Raw genomic sequence first — 27,587 nt, forward strand, 5'->3', positions numbered from 1 at the left:
GTTTCATACACATTTTATTTTATTTTTTTCAGTGGCCTCGCCCCAGTAATAATACTTTATTAGTTATAAAGAACACACAGGTCTTTGTGGAAACATGTTTTACAGCAGAAGTATTTAGTGACTGTGTAGTTGTCTTGTTAAACATCCAGTCAGTCACTAATGTGTAATTCAAACCGATTCAACAAAATTCATAGACTGAAATCAAACCACTTGATTGAGCTGCTTCGTTTGTGTGTTTTTGTGTGTATCTTTGTATTATTCTGCAGATTCCAGCATTTGTATCTCATCACACTGAACTCATTCCTGTGTAAAATATAATTTGTTTTGTCAGATGCGCTTCAGGAATCGCTGCATTGAGATTTGCTTCGGAAGCTGCAGATTAGATGCAGTGTTAACTCACTCACACCTTTACTGAGAGAGGCTCTCGCTATGAGATCAGCCACACATGTGTGTGTGTGTATGCACCTGTACAAGAGCATAGAAACTTTCACCTTTCAGCACCACAAAACTGCTTCATTGCCATAGTGATGAAAGGCACAGAAAGAAAAAGTTTTTTAACCACCCACACAAACTAAAACCACCCACACTCACTGTCGAGATCTCTCTCTCTCTCTCTGTCTCTCTCTCTGTCTCTCTCTCTGTCTCTCTCTCTCTCACTCGATCAACAGCATCACACACAGTACTACACACATCCATCCATCCATCCATCTAAATTAAGACTTCTGTTCATCAAGGCTGCATTAAACTGATCAATAGTGACAGTAAAGACATTTGCTACAATGTTACACAAATGCTACAAAAAAATGTTTAAATGTTCCAAAACATTTCTATATCAAATAATTGCCGCTATTTTGAACTTTCTACTCATCTGTGTCATTCATACAACATTCATGGAATGTTTGACTAATTTGACTTTTTTTAGATGTTACTAGTTCGGAATTTTCAGAGAACATTCAAAAGTAACGTTCCCATAATGCTTGCAAATGATACAATGTAATGTTTCCTTAACATTCCCATAACCAAGAAAGACCTTTCTATTTATTATTAAAATGTATCACGGTTTCCACAAAAACATGTGTTCAACATTGATAACAATCAGAAATGTTTCTCGAGCAGTAAATCATCATATTATTCTGATTTCTGAAGATCATGTGACACTAAAGACTGGAGGAATGATGCTGAAAATACAGCGGAGCATCACAGAAATAAATTACACTTTAACACAGATTCACACAGAAAACAGCTCTTAATATTTACGTTATTTCTAATGTATTTTTGATCAAATAAATGTAGCACTGGTGAGCAGAAGAGACTTCTTTCAGGTCTGTCTGTGTTTTCAGTTCTTTGTCAGTCTTTCGTTCACATTCTCTTCACGTCTGCGCTCTCATTTATCAGAAATTGAATTCTGCTCTGTCATTCCAGAACAATTTAGATACGCTGTTAAGCTTAATTGAAATATCCTTTCTCTGTTTCTCTGTGACTCTCTCTCTCTTTCTCTGTCTGTGTATCTGTCTTTTCACACCTTTAACGCTGCACACTTTCAGATTTCTCAGAGCAATTTTAGAGAAATTTTGTAAGATCCAATTATTTATTGTTTCTCTGGGTGTTTTTGTCTGTTCTGCTCTCAGGATCTGTCCGTTACTCGCTCTTTTCATTAATTAGCGTTTGTACAGTTTTCTCTAACAAGAGGCTAAGGTTTCACTGTGCTCGCGTCATGGCCTTCATCGCCATGGAAACTACACATTACATACCTGCTTCGGCACGCTATTTTCACACCAGAACTTATGGAGGCTTTCAGCAGTTTGCTTTTCTTTCTGTGATGCACTGCATGAACCGGCAGTCACACACACACACACACATGCACACACACACACACACACACACACACACACCTGAGGGCTGCTGCGGGACAGACAGACGCAGATTGACAGATGAAGAGAGACAGGTGTATTAGTGTGTGTAATGGAAGGAGAATCGGATGATGGATGTCTCACTTTCTCTTATTCTCTTCTTAAAGTGAAGGAACACACACACACACACACACACACACACACACACACACACACACACACAATTTACATTCTGTAAAATTTGTATTTGTATTATTTGCATTAAAATAAAAAGTCAGTCTTTGACCTTTCTTTGTACATGTGATATTTTAAAACGCTGTGTGATTGTGACACAGAGAGACAGATGGAGAAATGTCTCTGTGTTTCGTATTCTTGGCTTTTCATCTAAAATTTTTGTTGAGCTCTCTGGCTTTAATTCAAATTATAATATTAGTTTTTGTTTATACACCAGATTGTTTCTAATGTGTATATTGTTTCTCAGTCTTCATCTGTCCTTCAAAATCACTAAAGTATGTACTGTGCAGTACAGTTATTTATTCAGACATTGTCTTGACACAAAATAACTTTCAATGTGTGTTTCAAGGTGATTCGTGCAGTACATCAGTGGAGCTCTTTTATAGTGAGACATTATTCTACAGCAGTGCAGTGCAGGATATCAGAACATGAGAGAAAGAAAAGAGAGAAGTAGAGGAATAATATTTATAATATGTCTCTTAATATGTATGGTATATGTGCAAAGTATGTAAGTCAGATTTATTATGTAGCCTAGGCTTTATTTTTGTTTTTATAATAAGATTGCAGTGGTTGTAGTTTGATGTAACAAGAAATACTAATGTACTTTAACAGTGTCATAATCAGGCTGTCCAACAATAATATCAGTACTTTTGGCTGTAGTTTATTATCATCAGAATCCAGGTGTATTTGAAAAGTGTCTGTAGTTTAACTATAGTTTATTATCATCACAAATCCAGGTGTCCTTTAAAAGTGTCAGTAGTTCGACTGTAGTTTATTGTCATCAGAATCCAGGTGTACTTTAAAAGTGTCAGTAGTTCGACTGTAGTTTATTGTCATCAGAATTCCAGGTGTACTTTAAAAGTGTCAGTAGTTCGACTGCAGTTTATTGTCATCAGAATCCAGGTGTACTTTAAAAGTGTCAGTAGTTTCACTTTAGTTTATTGTCATCAGAATTCCAGGTGTACTTTAAAAATGTCAGTTGTTTGACTGTAGTTTATTATCATCAGAATCCAGGTGTACTTTAAAAGTTTCAGTAGTTTGACTATAGTTTATTGGCATCATAAATCCAGGTGTGCTTTAAAAGTGTCAGTAGTTTGACTGTAGTTTATTGTCATCCGAATCCTGGTGTACTTTAAAAGTGTCAGTAGTTTGACTGTAGTTTATTGTCATCCGAATCCAGGTGTACTTTAAAAGTGTCAGTAGTTTGACTATAGTTTATTGTCATCAGAAATCCAGGTGTACTTTAAAAGTGTCAGTAGTTCGACTGTAGTTTAATCTCAGAAGTCCAGGTGTACTTTTAAAGTGTTATTAGTTCGACTGTAGTTTAATCTCAGAAATCCAGGGGTACTTTAAAAGTGTCAGTAGTTCGACTGTAGTTTATTATCATCAGAATCCAGGTGTACTTTAAAAGTGTCAGTAGTTCGACTGTAGTTTAATCCCAGAAATCCAGGTGTACTTTAAAAGTGTCAGTAGTTTAACTATAGTTTATTGTCATCAGAATCCATTTGTACTTTAAAAGTGTCAGTAGTTTAACTATAGTTTATTGTCATCAGAATCCAGGTGTACTTTAAAAATATCAGTAGTTCGACTGTAGTTTATTGTCATCCGAATCCAGGTGTACTTTAAAAATATCAGTAGTTCGACTGTAGTTTATTGTCATCAGAATCCAGGTGTACTTTAAAAATATCAGTAGTTCGACTGTAGTTTATTGTCATCCGAATCCAGGTGTACTTTAAAAATATCAGTAGTTCGACTGTAGTTTATTGTCATCCGAATCCAGGTGTACTTTAAAAGTGTCAGTAGTTTAACTATAGTTTAATGTTATCAGAATCCAGGTGTACTTTAAAAGTCTCAGTAGTTCGACTGTAGTTTAATCCCAGAAATCCAGGTGTACTTTAAAAGTGTCAGTAGTTTAACTATAGTTTATTGTCATCAGAATCCATTTGTACTTTAAAAGTGTCAGTAGTTTAACTATAGTTTATTGTCATCAGAATCCAGGTGTACTTTAAAAATATCAGTAGTTCGACTGTAGTTTATTGTCATCAGAATCCAGGTGTACTTTAAAAGTGTCAGTAGTTTAACTATAGTTTATTGTCATCAGAATCCAGGTGTACTTTAAAACTGTCAGTAGTTCGACTGTAGTTTATTGTCATCAGAATCCTGGTGTACTTTAGAAGTGTCAGTAGTTTACCTATAGTTTATTGTCATCAGAATCCAGGTGTACTTTAAAACTGTCAGTAGTTCGACTGTAGTTTTTTGTCATCAGAATCCAGGTGTATTTTAAAAGTGTCAGTAGTTCGACTGTAGTTTAATGTCATCAGAATCCTGGTGTACTTTAAAAATGTCAGTAGTTCGACTGTAGTTTAATGTCATCAGAATCCTGGTGTACTTTAAAAATGTCAGTAGTTTAACTATAGTTTATTGTCATCAGAATCCAAGTGTACTTTACAAATGTCAGTAGTTCGACTGTAGTTTAATGTCATCAGAATCCTGGTGTACTTTAGAAGTGTCAGTAGTTTACCTATAGTTTATTGTCATCAGAATCCAGGTGTACTTTAAAACTGTCAGTAGTTCGACTGTAGTTTAATGTTATCAGGAGTCAAAGTGTACTTTATTGCCTTCAGTGGTCAGGCTGTAGTTCAGTGTGTCAGTAGCTGCGTTGTAAGTGATTGACGTCAGTGGTTTGGCTGTAGTTTAATGTAATCAGAAGTGCAAACATATGTGTTGTAGTTTAACATGTCAGTAGTCAAGCTGTATAGAGAATAACATAAGTATTTTGACTATAGTGTAATGTCATCATAAGTCCATGTGAACTTTAGCAGCATCAGACCTCAGGCTGTAGTTTAACGTCAGTAGTCATGATGTATATTAATTATTTCATTAGTTTGGCTGTAGGTACATTTTTATCAGTCGTCAAGGTATACTCTCTATAATCTCTATTGGTAGTCATGCTGTTTTTTAATGTGTCAGTAGTTGGTCTGTAAGTGATTGATGTCAGTGGTTTGGCTGTAGTATATGTATGTAGTATAATGTCATCATTGTTCCATGTGTAGTTTACGTGTCGGTAGTCGGGCTGTAGTTGAACATGTCAGTATCTGGACTGTGCCTGATTGGTGTCAGTAGTGCATCTGTAGATTGGTCTGGCTGTATTCTACAGTGCATGTGTCTCCAGTGTTTCTATGGCGACTGGGGAGGCAGCGCTGTTGGAATAACAACCAGAACCGCTGAACATCGACCGACCGCAGCGAACAACCACCAAAGTCCATCACAAGAAAAACTGCACTGTTAGAACAGAAGAAAGCAGTACAGTTAGTGAAGCTGATCTATAAAATCACGAATGGCATTGGTATATTTGTAGCAATAGCCAACAATACATTGTATGGGATAAAATTATAAATTTTTATTTTTTGCCAAAAATCATTAGGATATTAAGTAAAGATCTTGTTCCATGAAGATATTCTGTAAATATCCTACTGTAAATATATCAAAACTTCATTTTTGATTAGTAATATGCATTGCTAAAAACTTAATTTGGACAACTTTAAAGCGATTTTGCACCCTCAGTTGGAGATTTTCAAATAGTTGTATCTCAAACCATAAATCAGTGGAAAGCTTATTTATTCAGCTTTCAGATGATGTATAAATCTCAATTTAAAAAAAAGGACTCTTATGGCTGGTTTTGTGGTCCTGGGTCTCATTTATATTACACATTTATAGTACTATATTGTATTGTATGTTGTTTTTGCTTTTTAACACTTTATAGCACATCAGACAGATGCAAAATCAAGATTTGAGTATGTACCATACATATAAACGGGGCTTGTTTGCTGTGCTGTGTGTATTATTATAATCTGTGTGTGTGGGTTGTGTAGGCACAAAAAACTGTGATTAGCACGCTCTCTCTCTCTCTCTGTCTATCTCTCTCCTTCACTTTGTTTGTTAGGGTATAAAAATACATGCTGTTGTCAGGTGTTTTATGAGAAATGTTGCACATGATTGGAGCAGCCGTACGCAATAGATTATAGATGAGAAATGTGATTCTGATGAAAAGCGCTTTATGTTCTCTCTGAGCAATTACACACAAGCACATTTCCTTGCTTCTCATTATTATATCCGGTCATTTTACAGGATAAAGGGAAATGCAGACTCCTGAGACTGTGTGTGTGTGTGTGTGTGTCACAGGTGCATGCATGAGTGTGATGTGATTGTGTGTGTGTGTTTGTTTGCTCTTTACTTTGACATTTCTGTAATGTAAATGAGTTAGAAAGGTTAATCAACTCAGCTGGACTTAATAATGGACCTCCAGTATTGAACACACACACACACACACACACACACACACACATACATACACACACACACACACACACGCACATCTATCCTCATATGTGCACTTTAGATTATTTACACTCCTGCATCAGCCATTAAGACAAATGTTATCTAGCTATGCTGGTTTTCATCATCTCAGTGGCCATAATCGTCCTCTTACTGCTTTATTTGAATGTGTCTTTATGATTCCCTCTTCCACCCTTTCATCTCGTTGTCCTTTTCATCCTTTATTCCTCTTCTCTCTGGACCGGACTCCCCTCTCTCTCTCCTCCTGTCACAAACACTGTTAATCCACCACTTATGAGGGATTTTCCGCAGCAGGGAATCTGGCAACCCCATGCCCTGTAATTTTGAGCACCGTGCTACTGCTTTTCTGAGATCAGCTTTGTTTTCTGACCTGCTTCAGATAATGGCCCGCTTGAGTCCTGTGATTCTGATTTATTCTACCTGTTGTTTTTTTATTTTTTACAGTTTGATGAAATAGTGCTGTTAAAACCAGAACCATTAGACTAGTGGAGATGAAAATGCTTGACCAAATGCTGTTTGTGTGTTACCGTGTCAAGGGGATGATTGAGATATCATTAAAGCAGATGTGTCAGGATTTAACAGCATGTTTATTACTTGAAATTAAAGGTGCAATAGGAGATCTTGGAAAATGCTAACATTAGCCTGTTAGCACTGAAAGTGAACGTCCCACCCTCCCTGCAATCGCTGTCCAAAGCCACGCCCCCTGAATGCATTTATTGCACCTTTAACGTAAACTAAAGACAATCAAATGTACAAAAAAACTGTTAAGTGATTTATTTCAGCTAGTCACCAGTGAAACATTGCTCATTTTCATTTAGTTTAACTTCATATAATAAAAGGTGAATAAAAACTATATAGCTATATAAAAAAAGAGAAAGAAAAACAAAATTACTGAAATTAAAATGGTAAAAATAAATGTAGGACCTTAACCTTCAAGTAGTGTGCTAAATATTTATTTAAACTATTTAATATTTATTATATGTTTGATTATACAAGTAACCTATGTATATAGTATAATAATATATTGTTACATTTTGTTTGTGCATTATTAGGTTTAATATTGTACTGTTTATTTAACCTTTAAAATGAAAATATGATAAGTAGATTATGTATGTATAATAACTGTATAATCTGATAGACACAATTCATTTGGAAACGAATGATAATGTCTGTTTTCAGCCTGATGACAGATGCAGAAACAGGAGGGTGTTTATGGGACCCTGAGGCTTTCAGTATCTTATGAGTCTCATATTAAATTTAAAGTGTGAATCATGTTTTAATAATGTCTGGTTGACAAAGTGCTTGCTGAGAAAGAGATCTGAAAATGAGAGCAGCAAAGCAGACAGAACGAGAGATCTGAGCTCCAGCAAACTTGATGATGATCCCAGAGACTGACAGTAAATCCTGACGGTGACCTTCATCTGATTTACGGCTCGCGATCATTTCTCATCCGTGAGTCACAGCATGTTTAATATGCTGAAATTGATCAGACCAATCAGACGAGCTTGAATCGTTTCACACAAACATCAGCTCGTCAGAATCTACACAAGTGCCTCGTCTCTCTCTAGAAAATTCTCTTTCTGTTTTTAAGTTCGTTTGTAATGTTTGAACAGTAACTCATCACATGTTCTGTCGTTCAGGGAGAATATTCGCAGTTTGATGCATGAGTGTAATATATATGCTAATTTTTTTGTCAAATGGGTTTTTTATTCAAATAACAAATGACCATGAAATAATTACAGGTTCCAGGATTAATTTTCTTATATGCAAAAAAATAAAAATAATAATAATAATAAAATATATAAATAATAAAAACAAATAAAACTATAACCAACACCCCATCCCCCACCTGTTAATATCTAATCCCGTGACATTAATACACAGCACTTAAGACAGCCTACAATACATTGCATTAAGGAGTAACATTCCTATTAAGGTAGCAGATGAAAGGGTCCCAAATCTTGTGGAATTGTCCGATGTTGCCTTTCCAAAGGTATCTAGTTCGTTCCAGGTGTAGAGTAGACGTCAGTTCCTCAAGCCATAATTTAGCATCAGGAGGGTAAACCTTTTTCCAAACGGGTAGTAACTGTTTCTTGGCTGTTATCAGACAATATGTGAGAAATTTCTGTTGAGCACTGTTCAACGAAAATATATGGTTAGAATGTCCTAATATAATGAGCACTGGGTCTGGTTCCAAGTTTACATTAACTACATCTGAAAGCATTTTAAAAACCTCGCACCAGAATCCCTGTATTTTATGGCAGAATATAAAACTATGAGCTAAATCAGCTCTTCTGATTTGCACTTGTCAGAAAGAGGCGAGACATTGGGAAAAATCCTATGTAATTTCTTTTTTGAGAAATGTAATCTATGTAAGACCTTAAATTGAATGAGGCATAATCTTGTATTGACCGATTGTTTGTCAATATCCTCTAAACCATTCTGCCAAATCTCTTCCGAGATTCCAATCCCCATCTCTCGTTCCCATTCCTCTCTAATCAGGCTTGTAGAGGGAGAAGTAGCTGCTTGTAACTTTCCATAAATTAAAGATAACTGATTTTTATTTCCTCTAAACTGAGTGAGACAATCATCACTAATTGAGGGCCGGACCTCATCCAGGGCAACATTATGTGTACACAAGTAATTCCTTATCTGTAAAAATCTGAAAAAATTATTTTTTGGAAGGTTGTATTTCTGTTGTAGTTGCGTAAAGGAAGCTAACGCCCCATCCAAATAAAGGTCCTTGACTGTGCATATACCCAGTTCCTTCCATTGATTAAAGGTTGAATCCAACCTCGAAGGAGGAAATGATGGGTTATTTGCGATCGGGATTAAGAGGGAGAGTGATTTTATATTAAGGTAATCTCTTATCTGTCTCCAAATACGTAACTGACTTTTTATGACTAAACCATTAACTACAGTTTGGTCTAATATCACTGGAGAAAGCAGCACTGCTCCAAGATCATAGGGATGGCAATAATCCCGCTCCATCTGAAGCCATTCTGGGGCATTAGCCGACTGTTCCAACCATAGTGCAAAAACTTGTAAGTGAGTGGCCCAATAATAAAGGTGAATTTTTTTTTTTTTTCCGTGGAAACTTTAAATGGGGAGGAGTGTATTACAGATAAATCCTTTAAACCAATGGGCATGAGTTCACTTTTTTCAAAATTTACTTTAAAGCCATAAAATTTCCCAAAGTTAGTAATAGTTTCGAGTACAACAGGAAGGCTCACCTGAGGTTGGGTAATATAAAGCAAAATATCGTCCGCGTAGAGTGATATTTTGTTAACAGTGTTTGAAGTGTTAAAGCCATGTATGCATGGGTTACATCGAATGGTTTCTGCCAGGGGCTCTACTATTAAAGCGAACAAAAGGGGTGAGAGGGGGCAGCCCTGTCTGGTTCCTCTTTGAAGATAGAAGGAGTCCGATATTGTTTTATTTGTTAAAACCCGTGCTGATGGATTACTGTACAAAATTTTAATCCATTTTATAAACTCATCCCCCAATATTAAATTTCTCAAGGATAGCAAACAAATAACGCCACTCCACTCGGTCGAATGCCTTTTCGGCATCTAATGAGATTACAACCAAATTGTTTTGGATTGCCTTGGGATGATAAATTATATTAAACAGGCGTCTAGTATTAAGTATAGTACTTCTTCCTGGAATAAATCCATTCTGATCTGTGTTAACCAGTTTGCTAATTAATTTGCCAAGTCTATTAGCAAGTGTCTTGGATAATATTTTTTGATCAACATTAATAAGGGAGATAGGTCTGTATCCCTCAACTTCTTCAGGATTTTTACCTTTTTTAGAAATTACTGTGATAATGGCTTCAGAAAAAGTCGGCGGTAGTCCAGTTGTTAGTGCTTGCTGATAAGTTTTAAGCAAATAAGGAGTAAGGATGTCGCTGAATTTTTTATATAGTTCGGCTGGTAACCCGTCTGGGCCAGGGGTTTTCATGCTCTTTAAAGAGTTTATTGTGCTCTTCAATTCCTCTAAAGAGATATCTTTATAAAGAGATGCCCGATCATCTGGAGATAGAGTGGGAAGAGTACATTTACGTAAAAATTCATCCATTGTTTGTGGGTCCAAATCAGTTTCTGAAGAGTATAACTTTGAGTAAAATTCCTTAAAACATTGGTTTATCTCTTTATTTGTGATACACTGTGTCCCACATTTTGTCTTTATTTTATGAATTGTTCTTTCACTATCTATTTTTCGTAATTGTCTGGCTAATAATTTCTGGGGCTTCTCCCCAAATTCAAAGTATTTCTGTTTGACGAAATGAAACGTTTTATTTATTTTAGTAGAGACTATTTTATTGTATTCAAACCTTAACTGTAAAATTTTCTTATGAGTATCTGGTGAGGGGTTTAGTGCGTTTTCATTGTCTAACCGATGAATTTGTTTCCCTAAATCAATTAGTTTCGTTTTGTATAGTTTATTACGGGACCCCTGATATGATATAACACAACCTCTTATATAAGCTTTTAAAGTTTCCCAGAGCAGTCCTGGTGATGTCTCTGGCTTATCGTTGCTATCAAAAAAAATTTCCAGGTGTGAACTCATGAAGTCAATGAACTTAGGGTCTTCAATAAGTTGAGGGTCCATCCTCCATAGAGGGCGGATAGAAGATGTTTGATCAAGGACAGCTTCAAATGAAACTGGGGCGTGGTCTGAAATCAGTATATCATGAATTTTAGAATTTAGGATATTAGAGATAAGATTGTTGTCCACCAAGAAATAATCAATACGAGTATATACATTATGTACATGCGAATGAAATGTATAATCTTTTTCGGTTGGATGCATAAGTCTCCATATGTCTACTAAATTAGAATTATTAATGAATGCATTCAAAAAATTTCTTGAATTAGATTGCGGGGAAATTTTAAACGACGATCTATCGAGATATGCGTCAAGGACACAATTAAAGTCCCCGCCTATAACAAGATTTGTTTGAGATATATTGGGAATAAGAGAAAATACCTTTCTAAAAAAGTCTGGTTCATCAGAATTTGGGCCATATACATTTATCAACGTAATCGGGAAGCCATAAACCTCACCAGATAGAATAACATAACGACCGTCCCGATCAGTACGCAGGGCTCTTTGTTTAAATGGGACCCCCTTTCGTAATAAGATAGCTACCTCCCTAGATTTATGTAAAAAATTAGATTGATAGATCTGTCCTATCCATCCGGATTTTAATTTGTCTTTAGAGTCCACTTTGAGATGAGTTTCCTGCAGAAAGATTATATCTGAGGAGAGAGATTTTAGATGTGATAATATCTTGCTTCTCTTAACCGGATGGTTTAATCCTTTTACATTCGACGATGTAAATTTGAGACCCCTTCTGTTACTTTGAGTAGTCATTGTTCTTTACGTGATTGAAAATCAGGCTAGTCATCATCACTGCTTGTTTTGTACCTTGCACCATTTTAAACAGGCCCCCACCCCCCATTCCCCAAAACTCAAACATTAATCCCGTCATCTGACCGACTACAGAACTCGCGGCGCGACACGGAATTACAAAACAAATTGGATATAATGACAAAGAATAAAACCGAGATAGTCAAATAAAACCTAACAAATACCTCCAAGATGGAATCAAACCTTACACTTCCACACACAGAAAAAAAAACTCGTATCAGCACAACTGATACGTAATAAAGTTCAGGTGAACATCTCAATGTAAATAACACGACATGAGTTTTATAAACATCATGTAAAGTTTAAACAGTCAATACGTTTTCGTCAGTTACGTTATGTTGATCTTACTTGATCAGTCCAACAGCATCCCTTAGACTGGTCCTGGAATTTCAAAGTTACGTTCAGCAAACTTGACCGCTTTGTACGGGTCGATGAAGAAATACTCTTTGCTGTTGTGCGAGACTCTCAGTTTCGCTGGATATTGCAGTCCGTACTTAACTCCGGGTTTATCCTTCAACAACTCCTTCGCACGTTTGAAGAGTGCGCGTCGCTTTACCACAGCAGGCGGATAGTCTGGGAAAATGTTAACTCTTTGGCCTTTAAAGAAAATCTGTTGCAACCTTGCTGCTTTTTGCATTATTTCTTCCATCTCATGGACGTAATGCAAACGCAGGATGAAGGCCCGTGGTGGTTCATCACTTCCAGGACGGGCACGTAGAGCTCGGTGGGCGCGGTCCACGTGATTTGTCTAGTGACAGGGCTTCAGCAAGGAGTTGGGCAGCGAAATCTCTAAGTTTAACTCCGGATTCAGCACCCTCTTTAACGTTCAATATGCGGATGTTTTGTCTTCTGCTGCGGCTCTCGAGGTCAGTGCATTATTCTGTGAGTTGTTCCACTGTAAGCTTTAGCTTTCCCAAATCTTGTTCCATCTTACCCATCGTATCAGAGGAGGTGGAAGCATGATTTGCCAGGCTCGTTAGTTTCGCGGCATGATCGTCCACCGTAACTTTAATCTCCGAAATTGCCGCGTTGGCCTCGTTTTTGAATGTCGACAATTCCCCTCGGATAGTGACAGCGAGCTGCTCGATTTTTGAGTCAATAATTTCCCCAATGTCAGATTTGATTAAAAGAAGTTCCGCGCGAAGAGAGGAGATCGCATGAGGATAGCTGAATTATCGGACTCTGGAGTGTCTTTCTCAGGCGTTTCCTCCACATTGGCGTCGGGGGATGTCAAGGCCTGGTCTGGAGCTTTTCGGGATTTGCCTGGCATGTTTAGAAAACTGAATAAACTGAATCTTAAAGTCGGCTAGTAGTTTGCAGGATGCGGGACTGTAATTTATTAGTGTTAACAATTATTAAAGAGATGTTCTGACGAAGTTATATAAAAAAAATATACGGAGTCGTCGTGAAGCGTGTACTACTCTCTCATGTCGAAACCAGAAGCTCATATATATGCTAATTTAATGTACATACACTTTATCACACATATGTGGAAATTGGAATTCAGCTTTAAAAATTTATAATTCTCATTATTCATGCATGACATTTCAAACAAATGTATCAGTTTGAGAAAAAAAAACATTTTTCTTTTTTTTAATTACATTATAAAATGATTAATTTACTGAAATATAAGATTAAGCATATATATATATATATATATATATATATATATATATATATATATATATATATATATATATATATATATATAAATAAATATATATATAATTTGGTTTAAAGGTGAAACATTGAATAATATATGAAGTATTAGAATATATTTATTATTCATACAAATATAGCACTGTGTATAAAGTGTATTATAAGGCACTTCAGTACTTTAAAATGCATTGTATTTGCATATTTCTAGTAAAGTGTTGGATTTCATTCTGCTGTGTTGTTAATATCTGGCTTAAATTTTAAGCAGCAGAATTTATGAAGCGCTCCTGTATTTAAATGTTAAAGGTCTCACTGTGCCCCTGTTTTTTATGCTTTTGCTTAATTTGAAAAGCTAATGCAAGTAATGCAACTTGACCTCGGCCCCAGAGGACTTGTGAGTAATAAAGCTCTTAGACCGCACTGTGTCATCAGTGTCGTCTTAAACTCCCATCATGCTCTGCGGCGGAGAGATTTATCCTGCATCTGGAAGAAAGGAAAGTTATTTAGAGCGTCAGACACTGGATTAAAAAGATAAGAGGGATTTTATTTTAGAGAATACTGAAATATAAACACTCTAGCAAACATTCTTCACCTTTAGGAAACACACTCAAGATATCAGCATACTTCTCCTGCTAATTTATTAAGTTTTTTGTATTACAAGTGTATGGAAATGTTATGGAATGATACAATTATTTAAATAAGGCCGTTTCAAATTAAATTTGCACTAATTTGCATAAATGATCAGAGAATACATCTGAAGGTTGGATAAAGTCAGGTTATAAATTCTTGTTTTATTTTGTTAACATATTAGAGTTAAAAGTTGTTACTGTTGGGATTTTGGAATACTCTTTTTATTACAAAAAAAAAAAAAAAAATAAAATCCTGTCAGCAGAAAAACGGAAGAAAAAATTCATATTTTTTACGAATAAAATGTTGTATAAATCAGTGTGAATGATATATGAAGAAACCCTTCTACAAATACCTTCAGAATATAGAGAGCAATAAAATGCTAAGTTTTGGTGTATGCAAGTGCTGCTGAAGTGGAGAAAAATAACACACAGCCTTTAAAGATACGCATTTTCGCTTTTTTTTAGGAATAAAATGTCCTATAGATCAATGTGAACGAAATATGAACAAACCCTTCTACAAAAACCTTCAGAATATAGAGAGGAACACAACTCTAAGTTCTCTTACGAGAGCTCTCTCGTACTGCATCTTAGCTAAGACGCTACGGGAAAAGTCTCTTTTCACGAAATACTGAAGCAAAAAATTATCCTTAATTTTGTATTTTTGTAAAGCGCATTTGCAGCAGTACACAGCCATAGGCGAGACGGCTCGTTCGCTCATTGGCTTGTTCTGCGGCAACTGCACAGCCTATCGAGCGCGGGCTGATGCAACATCAGACCAATAAGGGCGCTTCGCGCCCTTCTTGCCACTTCCCGCCGAAACGGGTGTGGCCCAACCTATAAAAGGAGCTCGAAAAGGCTGACTCACCTGATTTTTCATCTCTTCAGCGAAGCTCACGCATCGCTGGATCATGGAGGAAGCAAGCGCCGTCTGAGAAGCATATCAGCGGGACGAGCCATTCTGAAGCTGCTGGCATCGCCGCCTTCCATTGCCGTTCCTGCTGCGCTATCCGGCGCCTATATCCTTTCAATCCTGTTATATCCAAGCTGTTCTTTATGTGTGTGTGTGTGTTCGCCCTGCGACACACACTCGTAAAGGAGCTCGCGTCTTTTTTAAGATGCCTTCCTGCGGCTCGTCAGAGCCCCACTCAGCGAGGGAGACCGGTACGTCATCTGTGTCTCCTGCCTGGGTGAAGATCATGCAGCGCTCGCTCGCTGACGGCGGATGCCCCCACTGCGAGCTGTTGCCATGGTGACTCTGAGGACTCGCCTGGCCTTTTTCTCTGAGCCTGCATTCTCCGCTGCGCTGAGGCGCCGTAAAAGCATCGCTTCCAGCGGATTCCGGAACCGTCTTCAGCTCAACCGAGCTCGCCGGTTCGCCCTGCTTCACCGGCCCCCCCTGCATCGCTTCCCGGTGGGCAGCGCCAGCGTCGTCCGAGGAAGTCGATCTCAGGGCCGCGTCGGGGGAAGAGGACACGCGCTCTCTGCTAGCTTCGGGCAGTGAGGGCTGGGCGAGCTCCGAGGATCTCGCGCCTTCTGCTCAGAAGCCCAGCAGACGAGCTGACATCGAGAAGGAGCCGGGGCGAATGCTCGTGTTGGCCGCGATGAGTCTCGGCCGCGAGTGGTTTGCACCAGCGCCCCCCCCTCTCGTTCCCGGCTGGATGGTATTTCCCTTTCGGATGAGCGTACTTCTCAAAGCCCGCCTCATTTCTTCCTGAGCTTCACGAAGAGGTGGCGAAGGCTTGGAACGCTCCATATTCAGCACGAACTCGTTCGTCTGTCTCACTAGCATTCTCCACACTGATGATGCTAAAAACAGGAACTACCACTCACTTCCGCCGGTGGAACAGGCGATAGCGACGCACCTTTGTCCGCCCTCTGCTGGACGGCGGCAAAAGCGGTGTTGCCATCTAAAGCCTCCTGTGTGACGCTGCGTCGGCACTACTAACGATGGCTGCTTCATCGAAGCGCAGGTGTACGAGTTCCGCTGTGGCTGAGCTCTCACCCAAGCGCGCCGCTGTTTCAGTTCCAGGAATTGTGACTGTCTCAGCATTTTCTGCAATGCGCAAGCCTGCACAGTCGCCCGCTTGCCTGCACACAAAAGCCGTTATCACAACAGCTTCAGCAACGCAGCTCGAGACCCCCGTTCTCGCTCTACTGGCCGTCGCCCCGCGCCGCGGGGACCGCGGCAGAGGATTACGGTGAGGCCGGGAGCCCCGAAGCCATCCTGGGAAAGCCATCTACGCATGCTGCATGACGCTGCGTCGGCACTACACACGATGGCTGCTTCATCGAAGCGCCGGTGTACGAGTTCCGCTGCGGCCGGGCTCTCACCTAAGCGCGCCGCTGTTTCAGTTTCCAGAGATTGTGACTGTTTCAGCGTTGTTTGCAATGCGCAAGCCTGTACGGTTGCCCGCTTGCCTGCACACGAAAACCGTTATCACGGCTACCCAGATATTTCCCGAAAAAGGTGTAATTTCTGGTGTCCCGGCCACGGCCGATGGTGCTATAAATGTAGTGACGATGCCCACTGCTCAGTGCCCATCTCCGCATATAAGCACAGCCCTTCACACAGGGCTCGCGCCTATAAAAGCGACTCAAGTCGATCACGCGCACTACATAGTAGACGTGCCCACTCCTCAGTGCCCACAATCACTATGTCACACGCGTCATGTGGTTTCTGTAAAAACGAAACCCGTGCATGCTCGTCCGGCCACGGCCGATGGTGCTATAAATGTAGTGACAATGCCCACTCCTCAGTGCCCATCTCCACATGTAAGCACAGCCCTGCACACAGGGCCTGCGCCCATAATGTCGACTCAAGTCGGTCGCGCACACTGCATAGTAAACGTGCCCACCCCTCAGTGCCCACAATTACTATGTCACACGCGTCATGTGGTTTCTGTAAAAACGAAACCCGTGCATGCTCGTCCGGCCACGGCCGATGGTGCTATAAATGCAGTGACGATGCCCACTACCCAGTGCCCATCTCCACATGTAAGCACAGCCCTGCACACAGGGCTAGCGCACATAAGATCGACACAGATCGGTCGAGCACGCCGCATAGTAAACGTGCCCACTTCCCAGTGCCCACATACACTGTGTCACATACGGCGCGGGGCTTCTGTAAAAACGAGGCCCGTGCACGTACATTCTACACAGGCAGACAGCGAGTTGAAAGTGGTAAAAGTGCACACATGCAGCCCACGGTTACTCGCAGATATATCGAGTCCCACGGGACCTGCTCAGCCTCCCTCCAGTCGGTTAAGCGCCGGAACGGGGTCGAGGAAGAGCGATCTGCCCGCTGTGATCAGCGCGCTCCCCGCCTCAGATGCGCAGCACACTCGAGCGCTGCCGTTGCCCAGTCAACAGAGCGCATTTCGCATCCAGCCCTTAGCCATTCATGCAGATGCATGGTCAGTGCTTCCAGGGGTTTCGGATTGGATGCTAGGCATTATGAAGAGAGGCTACTCGCTACAGTTTTCTCGACGCCCACCGTGCTTTTCAGCGCGCGTCGAAACTACGGTCAAAACAGAAGTAGCACACATACTTCGGGCCGAAATATCAAAACTGTTGAGCAAAGGGGCTGTAGAGCCTGTGTCTCAAAGCGAGGGGGGGCTGTACAGCAGATACTTTCTGGTGCCCAAGAGAGACGGGGGTCTCCGGCCCATACTGGATCTAAGACAGCTGAACAGGCGTTGATGAAACGCAGTTTCAAAATGCTCACGACCAGGAAGCTCCTCGCGCAGATTCGCAGAGGGGACTGGTTCATGTCAATAGATCTGAAGGACGCGTATTTTCAAATACAGATAGCGTCAAACCACAGGCGATATTTGAGATTCGCCTTCGAGGGCCAGGCATACCAGTTTGCAGTCCTGCCATTCGGCTTGTCCGTAGCTCCTCGTACGTTTACGAGGTGCATGGATGCAGCGCTCGCTCCTCTTAGACTCAGAGGCATACGAGTGCTGAATTATTTGGACGACTGGCTGGTTCTGGCCCGATCATGAGCGGAGCTCATGGACCACAGAGCCGTTTTACTCGATCACCTCGAGAAGCTCGGCCTCAGTGTCAATTGGGTGAAGAGTTCGCTGAACCCCAGTCAGACGATCCTGTTTCTGGGTATAGTTCTGAACTCGTGTTCCATGACGGCGCGGCTGTCACCACAGCGCGCGATGGGCATTCAGCGTGCAGCGAGTTCTTTCCGCTGTGGCGCGACTGTGTCGCTCAAACACTGTCAAAAGATGCTGGGTTTCATGGCCTCAGCATCTCCGGTTCTGCGGCTGGGCCTGCTCCGCATGCGCCCCCTGCAGTTCTGGCTGAAGGCTCGGGTGCCGCGCAGAGCGTGGGCGTCTGGCCGGCTGCATTTCAAGGTCGATCAGAGCTGTGTTGCGGCTCTAGCACCTTGGACAGCGAACGGCTGGTACCGATCAGGTGTAAGCCTGGGGACTTCCCCGAGTGTGAAAATGGTGTCGACGGATGCCTCCACTTCAGGATGGGGAGCGCTGCTCGAAGGCAGACCGTCCTTTGGCCTATGGTCAGAACGGGAAAAGCTCCATCATATCAACTGCCTGGAAATGCTGGCAGTGGAGAACGCGCTGACGCGCTTTTGTCCCCATATCAAGGATCACCACGTCATAGTCCGTTCGGACAACATGTCCGTGGTGTCCTATATAAATCGCCAGGTCGGTCTCGGGTCACGAAACCTGTGGAGGCTGACGGAACGCCTCCTGATTTGGGCTCAGCGCAACGTGCGCTCGCTGAGAGCAGTGCATGTGCCTGGACTGCAGAATCTGGGTCCAGACAGGCTGTCCAGAGGCAATGTTCCTACGGGCGAATGGTCTCTACACCCGCAAACAGTCCGGCTGTTGTGGGAGAGATTTGGCATGGCGGAGGTGGACCTCTTTGCGTCCCACGAAAACGCTCACTGCCCCGCGTTCTTTTCCAAGAACGAAAGCGCGCTGTCACGGAGATGGCCGTGCTGCCCGCTTTATGCGTTCCCTCCCATCTCCCTCCTTCCGCAGGTGATAGAACAGGTGAGAGAAATGAGATGTTCAATACTGCTTGTAGCACCTCTTTGGAAGAACCAACCATGGTTCCCAGATTTGATGCAGTTAGCAGATGTCGCCCCGTGGCCGGTACCGTTGAGGAGAGACCTCCTCTCGCAGGCCAGGGGCTCGATTTGGCACCCTCAACCGGAGTTGTGGTCCCTCTATGTATGGGCACTCAATGGTTACCCGCTGATCTCGCAGTGGGAGTGCTAAATACCATCACTCAGGCTAGAGCTCCGTCGACACGACGTCTGTATGCCTCGAAGTGGTCGGTGTTCTCCAGCTGGTGCACAGCTCGAGGTTATTCACCCCTTAGTTGTGAGGTGACGGAGGTCCTCTCCTTCCTTCAGGAGCTGTTGGATAAGGGCAGAGCCCCATCCATGCTCAAAGTTTATGTGGCTGCCATCGCGGTGTTTTCTGAAACGGCGTCCGGTCAGTCAATAGGAAGGAATGATTTAGTCATCCGGTTCCTCAGAGGAGCTAGGAGGCTGAATCCTCCCAGACCTCCGTCAGTCCCTATGTGGGACCTCGCGGCGGTTTTGGAGGCCTTGAAAGGTCCCCCTTTCAAGTCTATCCAATCGATTAGCCTTCAGCATCTGTCGTTCAAGACAGTATTCTTGTTGGCTCTCGCTTCTGTGAAGCGTGTGGGTGATTTGCACGCGCTCTCGGTGAGCCAGTCGTGCTTGGAGTTTGGGCCCAATGACTCAAGAGTCATACTCAAACCTAGGCATGGTTATGTGCCGAAATCCCTCAACACACCGTTTCGGGCTCAGGTTATTGCCCTGTCTGCCCTGCCGGTGTCAGGGGAGGATGGAGACTCTAGTCTTCTTTGCCCTGTCAGGGTTTTAAGAGCTTATGTGTCTCGCTCTGCTGCCTTTCGGCAGACGGAGCAGCTATTTGTCTCGTTCGGTGGGCGTTCCAAGGGAATGGCTGTTTCGAGACAGACTCTATCCAGATGGATAGTTGACGCCATAGCGTTAGCTTACGCTTCCAGGGGCCTTCAGTGCCCGTTGGGCGTCAGAGCACACTCCACAAGAGGCATCGCCTCGTCGTGGACGTGGTCTACTGGGATCTCCTTGCAGGATATATGTATGGCGGCAGGTTGGGCCTCGCCGTCTACATTTATCAGGTTCTATAACCTGGAGGTTCCCGCCTTGCAAGCAAGGCTGCTGTCGGTATAGGCGAATCAGGGCCCTGAGGGGAATTCTGAGTTCACGAGCGCTATGCGCTGCCGACTGTTATATGGGCAGTATTGCGTAAGACCCGCATTGCCACATTGGTCAGGCCTTGCCTCGGCTGTGTGACGTCATATTGCCGCATCTACGGATGCTGCTAGATATGGGACAGAGGGCTTTTTCCCTTTTCTGTCCTGGACTCTCTGTGAGTCCCTCAGGTGACTGTGCACTGTAAATCCTAGGCGTTGCTTCAGGTTTATTGGTGTGTGATCCCTGCGCGCACGGCGTTTTACATTGGGTTCCCGTAGCGTCTTAGCTAAGACGCAGTACGAGAGAGCTCTCGTAAGAGAACGTACTCGGTTACTAAACGTAACCTCGGTTCTCTCTAGAAGAGCGAACGAGTACTGCGTTCTCTGCCGTGCGCACGATTCACTCTGGTTCGCTTCGGCGATGAAATAAATCAGGTGAGTCAGCCTTTTCGAGCTCCTTTTATAGGTTGGGCCACACCCGTTTCGGCGGGAAGTGGCAAGAAGGGCGCGAAGCGGCATTACATTATTGGTCTGATGTTGCATCAGCCCGCGCTCGATAGGCTGTGCAGTTGCCGCAGAACAAGCCAATGAGCGAACGAGCCGTCTCGCCTATGGCTGTGTACTGCTGCAAATGCGCTTTACAAAAATACAAAATTAAGGATAATTTTTTGCTTCAGTATTTCGTGAAAAGAGACTTTTCCCATAGCGTCTTAGCTAAGACGCAGTACTCGTTCGCTCTTCTAGAGAGAACCGAGGTTACGTTTAGTAACCGAGTACGTTTTAGTGTATGTAAGTGCTGCTGAAGTGGAGAAAAAACTTTTAATGGAATGTATTGTAATTGAAATCTGAGGGCGCAAATATAGTGAAAGTGTAATAAAATTAGTAATTATTTTAGATGCATTGTATTATATTTGGATTTCTTTCCAAAAAGAACAAAATGTATGAAAAAAAACTGTTTTTGCCTGTGGCGTCTTTCTTCAAGTACATGAACACATGTGCTTACAGCTACACAAGCTTGATTTCCCGACCCATTGCGTTACTTTATGTGTCAGCGTGCAAACTAATAATGCAACACAAATGCATGTTGCCTTCTCAGCATTGCTGCAAGGCTCCCTACAGCAGCCTTAGCATAAACAGTCTTCATGTGCTCTTAATTTCCCCTTTCAGATCAAAAACTTTCATAGCAGAGAAGTTTAAATCAGTCAAACTCTCATCTGACCGACTGATAATAACTGGTTTACTGACAGACATTTGAAGGAAACTTTAACACTTTCTTGAGTACTGAGGATTTTTACTGTCACAGTAACACAAGAACACGTGTCTGGTATGATAGCATTGTGGTCAAGCATGTGTGTGTTTGTGTAGAGTGTGTTTCTGGTCAAGCACACCAGAAACACACTGGTGTGTGTGTGTGTGTGTGTGTGTGCTGGTTTGTCATCAGAGAGAAAGATGTAAAAGTAAAGATGGATGGATGTGAACATGTCACAGGGGCTGATGGAGTTTGATGATAAAAGTCTCTCGGAGGCTCTTGACATTTCTAACACTGAACGAGCGGATGGACGGATATCAGTGGCAGAGATCCCTATGATGCCCTGAAGGAAAGACGTGACGCTGGGATGAATGAGTCTGTCTGAGAGAGAACCAGAGCAGAGCAGAGAAACAAAAAGCGAAAAGGTGATTAAAAATACGGTGATTAGTTATAGCAGAACCTCAGATGCACACTGTCATCTATATATTTGAGGCAGTTGGCATGTTATGCAACGTTTAGGTAATCTTAGTAAATCTGTGTGTTTCTGTGTGTGTGTGTGTGTGTGTGTGTGTGTGTTCATCACTTCTGTAATTACTAATCAGTGTGTGCTGGTGTTTGAAGGACGCTCGTGATCAGAGTACCAAACACACACACATACAAACAAACACACACACACACACATACACACACACACACACACACACACACACACACACACACACACACACACACACACACACACACACACACACACACACACACACACACATGTATACTATTATAATATATAGTGATATAATGAATTAGCTATTACCGTATAAGTCGCACCTGAGTATAAGTCGCATCAGTCCAAAAATGCGCCATGATGAGGAAAAAAACATATATAAGTCGCACTGGACTATAAGTCGCATTTATTTAGACCCAAGAACCAAGAGAAAACATTACCGTCTCCAGCCGCGAGAGGGCGCTCTATGTGTTCAGTGTAGACTACAGGAGCACTGAGCAGCACAGAGCGCCCTCTGGCGGCTGGAGACGGTAATGTTTTCTCTTGGTTCATTTCTCTCGGTTCATGTCAAATAAATTTTGATAAATAAGTCACACCTGACTATAAGTCGCAGGACCAGCCAAACTATGAAAAAAAGTGTGACTTATAGTCCGGAAAATACGGTATTTTGTATTCTCAGTTATAATTTTAGTTAGTTATATTTTTTTGTCATTTATTCTAATTAAGCTTATTTTTATTTTATTTTAATGCTAATGTTAGTTTAAAGTTTTTGTTTTTTATAATGTTTAATGATTTTATTTTTTGATCATTGTAATTTTTTACATTTAAAAACACTTGAATTCTTTTTTATTTCAACTTTAATAATTGTTGTACTTCGGATTTATTTTAGTGATTCAAATTAACTATTATTTCTTAGTTGCCGACAAGTTTTAATTTGGTATGCTTTGGTATTGTATTGCATTGCACAGCAGGCAACATATGAACACAAGTGTGAACTGGCTCGCGCGCGCGTGTGTGTGTGTGTGTGTGTGTGTGTGTGCGTGTGTGTGTTTTACAAAGCTCTCTGCTATTCCCTCTTCAGAAAATTGAAAGTGGGATCAACGCTGCAGGATTGATCTCTGCTGCTTCCGTCAATGATGATCCAACAAGAAAGAAAAACTGCAGGGAAGCGTCTCTGCTTCAACTCGTCTTTCCACTCGAGTGTTTGTGTGTGTGTGTGTGTTGAGAGGGATTTGGGTGCATTTGAGAGAGGAAGAGGAGGATGAGGAAGAGTGTCAGAATGAACCACCTGCATCTCTTCCCCTGTCATTCTAAACATTTTTGTCCTTAGAAATTGAGATTTGTGATGTGGAGTTCTGAACGTAATTGGTGATAATTATTTGTAATTATCTATAAAAACCTGCTGTTTTAAAGCCAACACACACACACACACACACACACACACAGAATACTGACTGGCTAATTGGTTGAGTGCAGTTTTCCTTTCATCAGTTCAGAGATGGAGAGATGAATGATCAGTTTGAAGAGGCCATCCATCCATCATGAATCTGATTTAAAACTGATGTTTAACTACAAGCCAGTGGGATTTTTGCATCATTTTCAAATTACATTTTATAAAAAAAAAATTCTGTTTACACTTTACCTTTGTTAAAGTTTTCATAAGTTTGTTGTGCTTTTTTTTAGGTGTCTACATAGTTTCTATTTTTATTTATTAATTTTAGTTATTTTTAGTCGTAGCATTAGGCTTACATTTACATTTATGCTTGTAGCAGACGCTTTTCTCCAAAGCAACTTTTTTTTTTTACCAGTATAGGCTTAGTCAATATGTCCTTTTAATATATTGTATTCAATTTTAGTTATTTTAATGTTTAGTTAAAATATTTTAGTAATTTATTTTATTTCAGGTTACAAAAATGTTGTTGGTTAGTGGTTTTAGTTTTGGTAAGATTATTATTTTTATTTTATTTTTTTTTCATTTTAATTTGAATTTGGGTTTCTTATAATTTTAGTGCAACCACTTGCAACATTTTTACATTTTATTATTATTATTATATATTTTTTATTTTTTTTTTGCTTAAATTTTTTTAATAGTTTTGTTAACAATAACAACGCTGGTTGATAAAAAAAAATGTAGTTTAATTAAATTAAATTTAAACATACCAAACATTTCAAACTACCATTAAATATTAAAAGAAGTCAATCAAAAATATATTTTATATTATTTAAAAAGGACTTTCAGTGCTTTGCATGTTTGTGCGTACAAGATGTTTTGCATTGCAAGAACAAACTCAATTTGAATCATTTGTGAGTCGAGTAGATTCAGATGAATCTGTGATTTATTGGTCAAGTTCGTAGCAAGGTTATCTTTAGTATGTTAGTTTGCAGCATTGAATCCACTGATGCGCCCATTCACTAAAAGCGTTTCTTTCTCTGTCTCGCTCTCGTCGAGAAGTGGTTAAGTGGACATGCTAATGATCCGTGCACACGAGGTCAGCGTGCTGGAGGTCAAAGGTCAAACAGTTTCAAAGAGAGATGAGTGATCGTCCATGTGCCAGAGGCTTCGAAGACAGAAAATGCGAGACGATAACATTCATTTCCGTAATGGCATGACATTTGCAGAGGCTCAGGGTTAAACTCATCATAGTTGTATTTCCAGAGGATTCATTAACCTCTGACCCTTCGGATGGTCATTATAAATTATTTATTTGTTTATTTATCTGTGTCTTTATTTTCTCAGGATGCATTGCTGCAGTTGGCCTCCGTTGTTGATGTCAGCAGCCTTCAGACGACCATCAAAGATGTGCTCAGAGTTGTCCTGCCAAACGTGGTACGACACACACACACACACACACACACACACACACACACACACACACACACACACACACACACACACACACACACACACACACACACACAGACACACACACACACACAGACACACACAAATAAACAAACAAACAAACAATAAATCACTAACTCCAAAGTTTTAAATGGTTGGTTATGTTATGAAAACTTGCTTCGGCTATTGGATAAAAAAATACATTAATAAATAAAATAAAATAAAAATAACAAAAACAATTTAGACTTTTTTTTGTAATTCAGACATTTAAACTTGAAAAACAGCTTGAAAAACATAATTTATTTTATTAATATTTTGTATCAGAAAATTATTTTTTACTATTATAAATTTTCTTTATTCTGTAGCAGAATAAAATTCCATAGTATGTCCAATTTTAAAATATGTATAAAGTATCTTACTGCTATTATTGCTATTCAACATGAAAACGACTCAGTGTAATATATGAACTCTTCTTAGCGTTATAGTCAAATATGTATTACATTAGTTTTGGAGCACAAGATGCTCTGGAAGATGAAGAGTCTCCAAGACAAACACAGCGTCTCTTCAGACTTTATTCTGCTGATTGATTTGATATCTAGTTTTTCTCAAAGATCTAATACAGTGTTTGCAGTTTTCAAAAAGCATGTTCTCTGTGTTCAACACACCCTTTATTCTTCCACAAAACCACTCAGACGTGAGCAGCGTCTCCCTCCAGGTCAATAAAACACTTTCCAGGTGAGGTTTTCCCCGTGTGTTCAATAACAGATAGAGTTCGTGCATCTCTGCACTGGAATACAAACCCACGGGAAGCACATGATGGTTTGATTTCACAGTGGAGAAATCATTCATCGCTGTCTGATCACATTCAGATGAGTGTATGGTGAGACAGCAGGGTCAAAACTCATTCGGATTCACTCTGAGAATTCACTGCTCCAGACTTCATCAGCATTCAGAGTGTCTTTTCAGAGAGAAAATAGATTTTCCTGGAGGGTTTATTGATGTTACATTTGCTGGAGTCTCAGGAGACACACACACACACACACACACACACTGATGCAGTCAGATCTGATTGCTGTTTCTTTTATTGATTATTTTCCAACACAATCAAGGATGCCTCAAGCAGGAGCTAACAGCATCTCACACACTTGCACTTCTATTTCATATTTATTGTTGTATTTATGAAATATTGCATGTTTAATTTAAGCATATTTTCATGTAGTTAATAGACTTCAATAATCATCAATAAATTAAGATGCTTCAGTATAATGCATCACGAGCGTCGGAGCACATTAATAGCTTTAGCGGCTCTTTCTGTTTACTCGCGATCGTCACATATTTAATATTTAAATGCATATTATTTAATATTTAATTTTAAATGCACTTAAGTTTTTTTTTCAGGAGACAAGACTCAATATCTAACTTCAGTTTGCTTATAAATGCATCTTAATATAAGAATTGTTAGATATTTTGACTAGAAACAATAAAAACAGACTAAGTAAGATGAGCCTTTATTATTTCAGTCAATATTTAATTCCTGAAAATGATTGATAAATAGTCGTTTAATTAAAAATAGACGTTTGTGATTATGGTATAATTGGCTTTGCCACACATTAAAGTCAAACTTGGAATAATTTGAGTTCAGTTCGCTTCACACCAAGAGCCATTTTTGTTCGCTTCTATATAAAGTCTCACTTATTAGGTTCATTTCACATGCTCCCTCAGAAGACAGCTGCCTATGTAGACAGTGAGCGGACGCTCATTGAACAGAGGTTGAGGAATCCTGTCGAAAACTTGCCTTGACATTTCTGACAAATTAGCAGGGTTAACGAATCCATAATGCACGATATACTGTATTATCATCATATTGGAATGTAGTTGGAAAAAAAGTGTTGTGTTGTCATCCTAAAAATTCGTCACGCACACTGAATGAGGATAATTTTGTTCTCCTCTCTCTTAGATGGACCCATATTTATAGGGAATATTTGGTCCATCCATTTCTAAGATTGCGTACTAAGAGCAAGAAGATTTCCATCTCCTTTTCAATGCTTCAGAGATTTAAAGTCTATATTTAGGCGTATATTTATATTCCATCTCTTTGTTTGTCATACAGTGCTGTGAGATGAAGTGGATCAACTTGTCAGATGCCATTCAGGATTTTGGTTTTCACTTGTGGCTCTGAATTGTCAAACACGTATCAAAATGTTTGCTACGGATGCAAAAAACTAAAAAAATTTAACCCAATACAATTTTTTTTTATGACAGACAAAAGTTTCGGAGGCAGTGTGTAAACGTCGTTGACACAACGTGATGTCATATTTATTTTTTAAAGTGCAAGAATTTCGAATGAGAAATTAAGATGCTAAAGTGTTTAAGGATAAGTGTTTAGCAATGGCTGTTTGAATCATTTAAATATGTTTCATAAAGTAGCACAGCTGGGTTTTTTTTCTGCATTTCTGATGCTCCATCAGCGCCATCTGCTGGTAGAGAGTGAATGCACTTTTCATCTGTGCTTGTTTATTTTAAAGCACATGTGTTGTGCATTGTGACCAGTTGATGAGAAAGTATTCTAAAAAATGTATTC

The 27,587-nt window shown here is 40.4% G+C and overlaps 1 protein-coding gene across 7 annotated transcripts in view; it reads left to right on the top strand.

The window, feature by feature from the left end:
- LOC132107650 (cGMP-dependent 3',5'-cyclic phosphodiesterase) overlaps positions 1-27,587 on the top strand; it is a 164,681-nt gene that overhangs the window by 94,488 nt on the left and 42,606 nt on the right. For all 7 annotated transcript variants that reach the window (XR_009424321.1, XM_059513759.1, XM_059513765.1 and 4 more), the window contains one exon: positions 24,902-24,991. Coding sequence is in view for 6 of the 7 variants with exons in the window: in XM_059513759.1 (XP_059369742.1) it covers positions 24,902-24,991 (90 nt within the window). In the remaining variant the exon portion in view is untranslated. The remainder of the gene's footprint in view (positions 1-24,901; positions 24,992-27,587) is intronic.

This window comes from Carassius carassius, chromosome 28 (genome assembly GCF_963082965.1).
Source record: "Carassius carassius chromosome 28, fCarCar2.1, whole genome shotgun sequence".
NCBI lineage: Eukaryota > Metazoa > Chordata > Actinopteri > Cypriniformes > Cyprinidae > Carassius > Carassius carassius.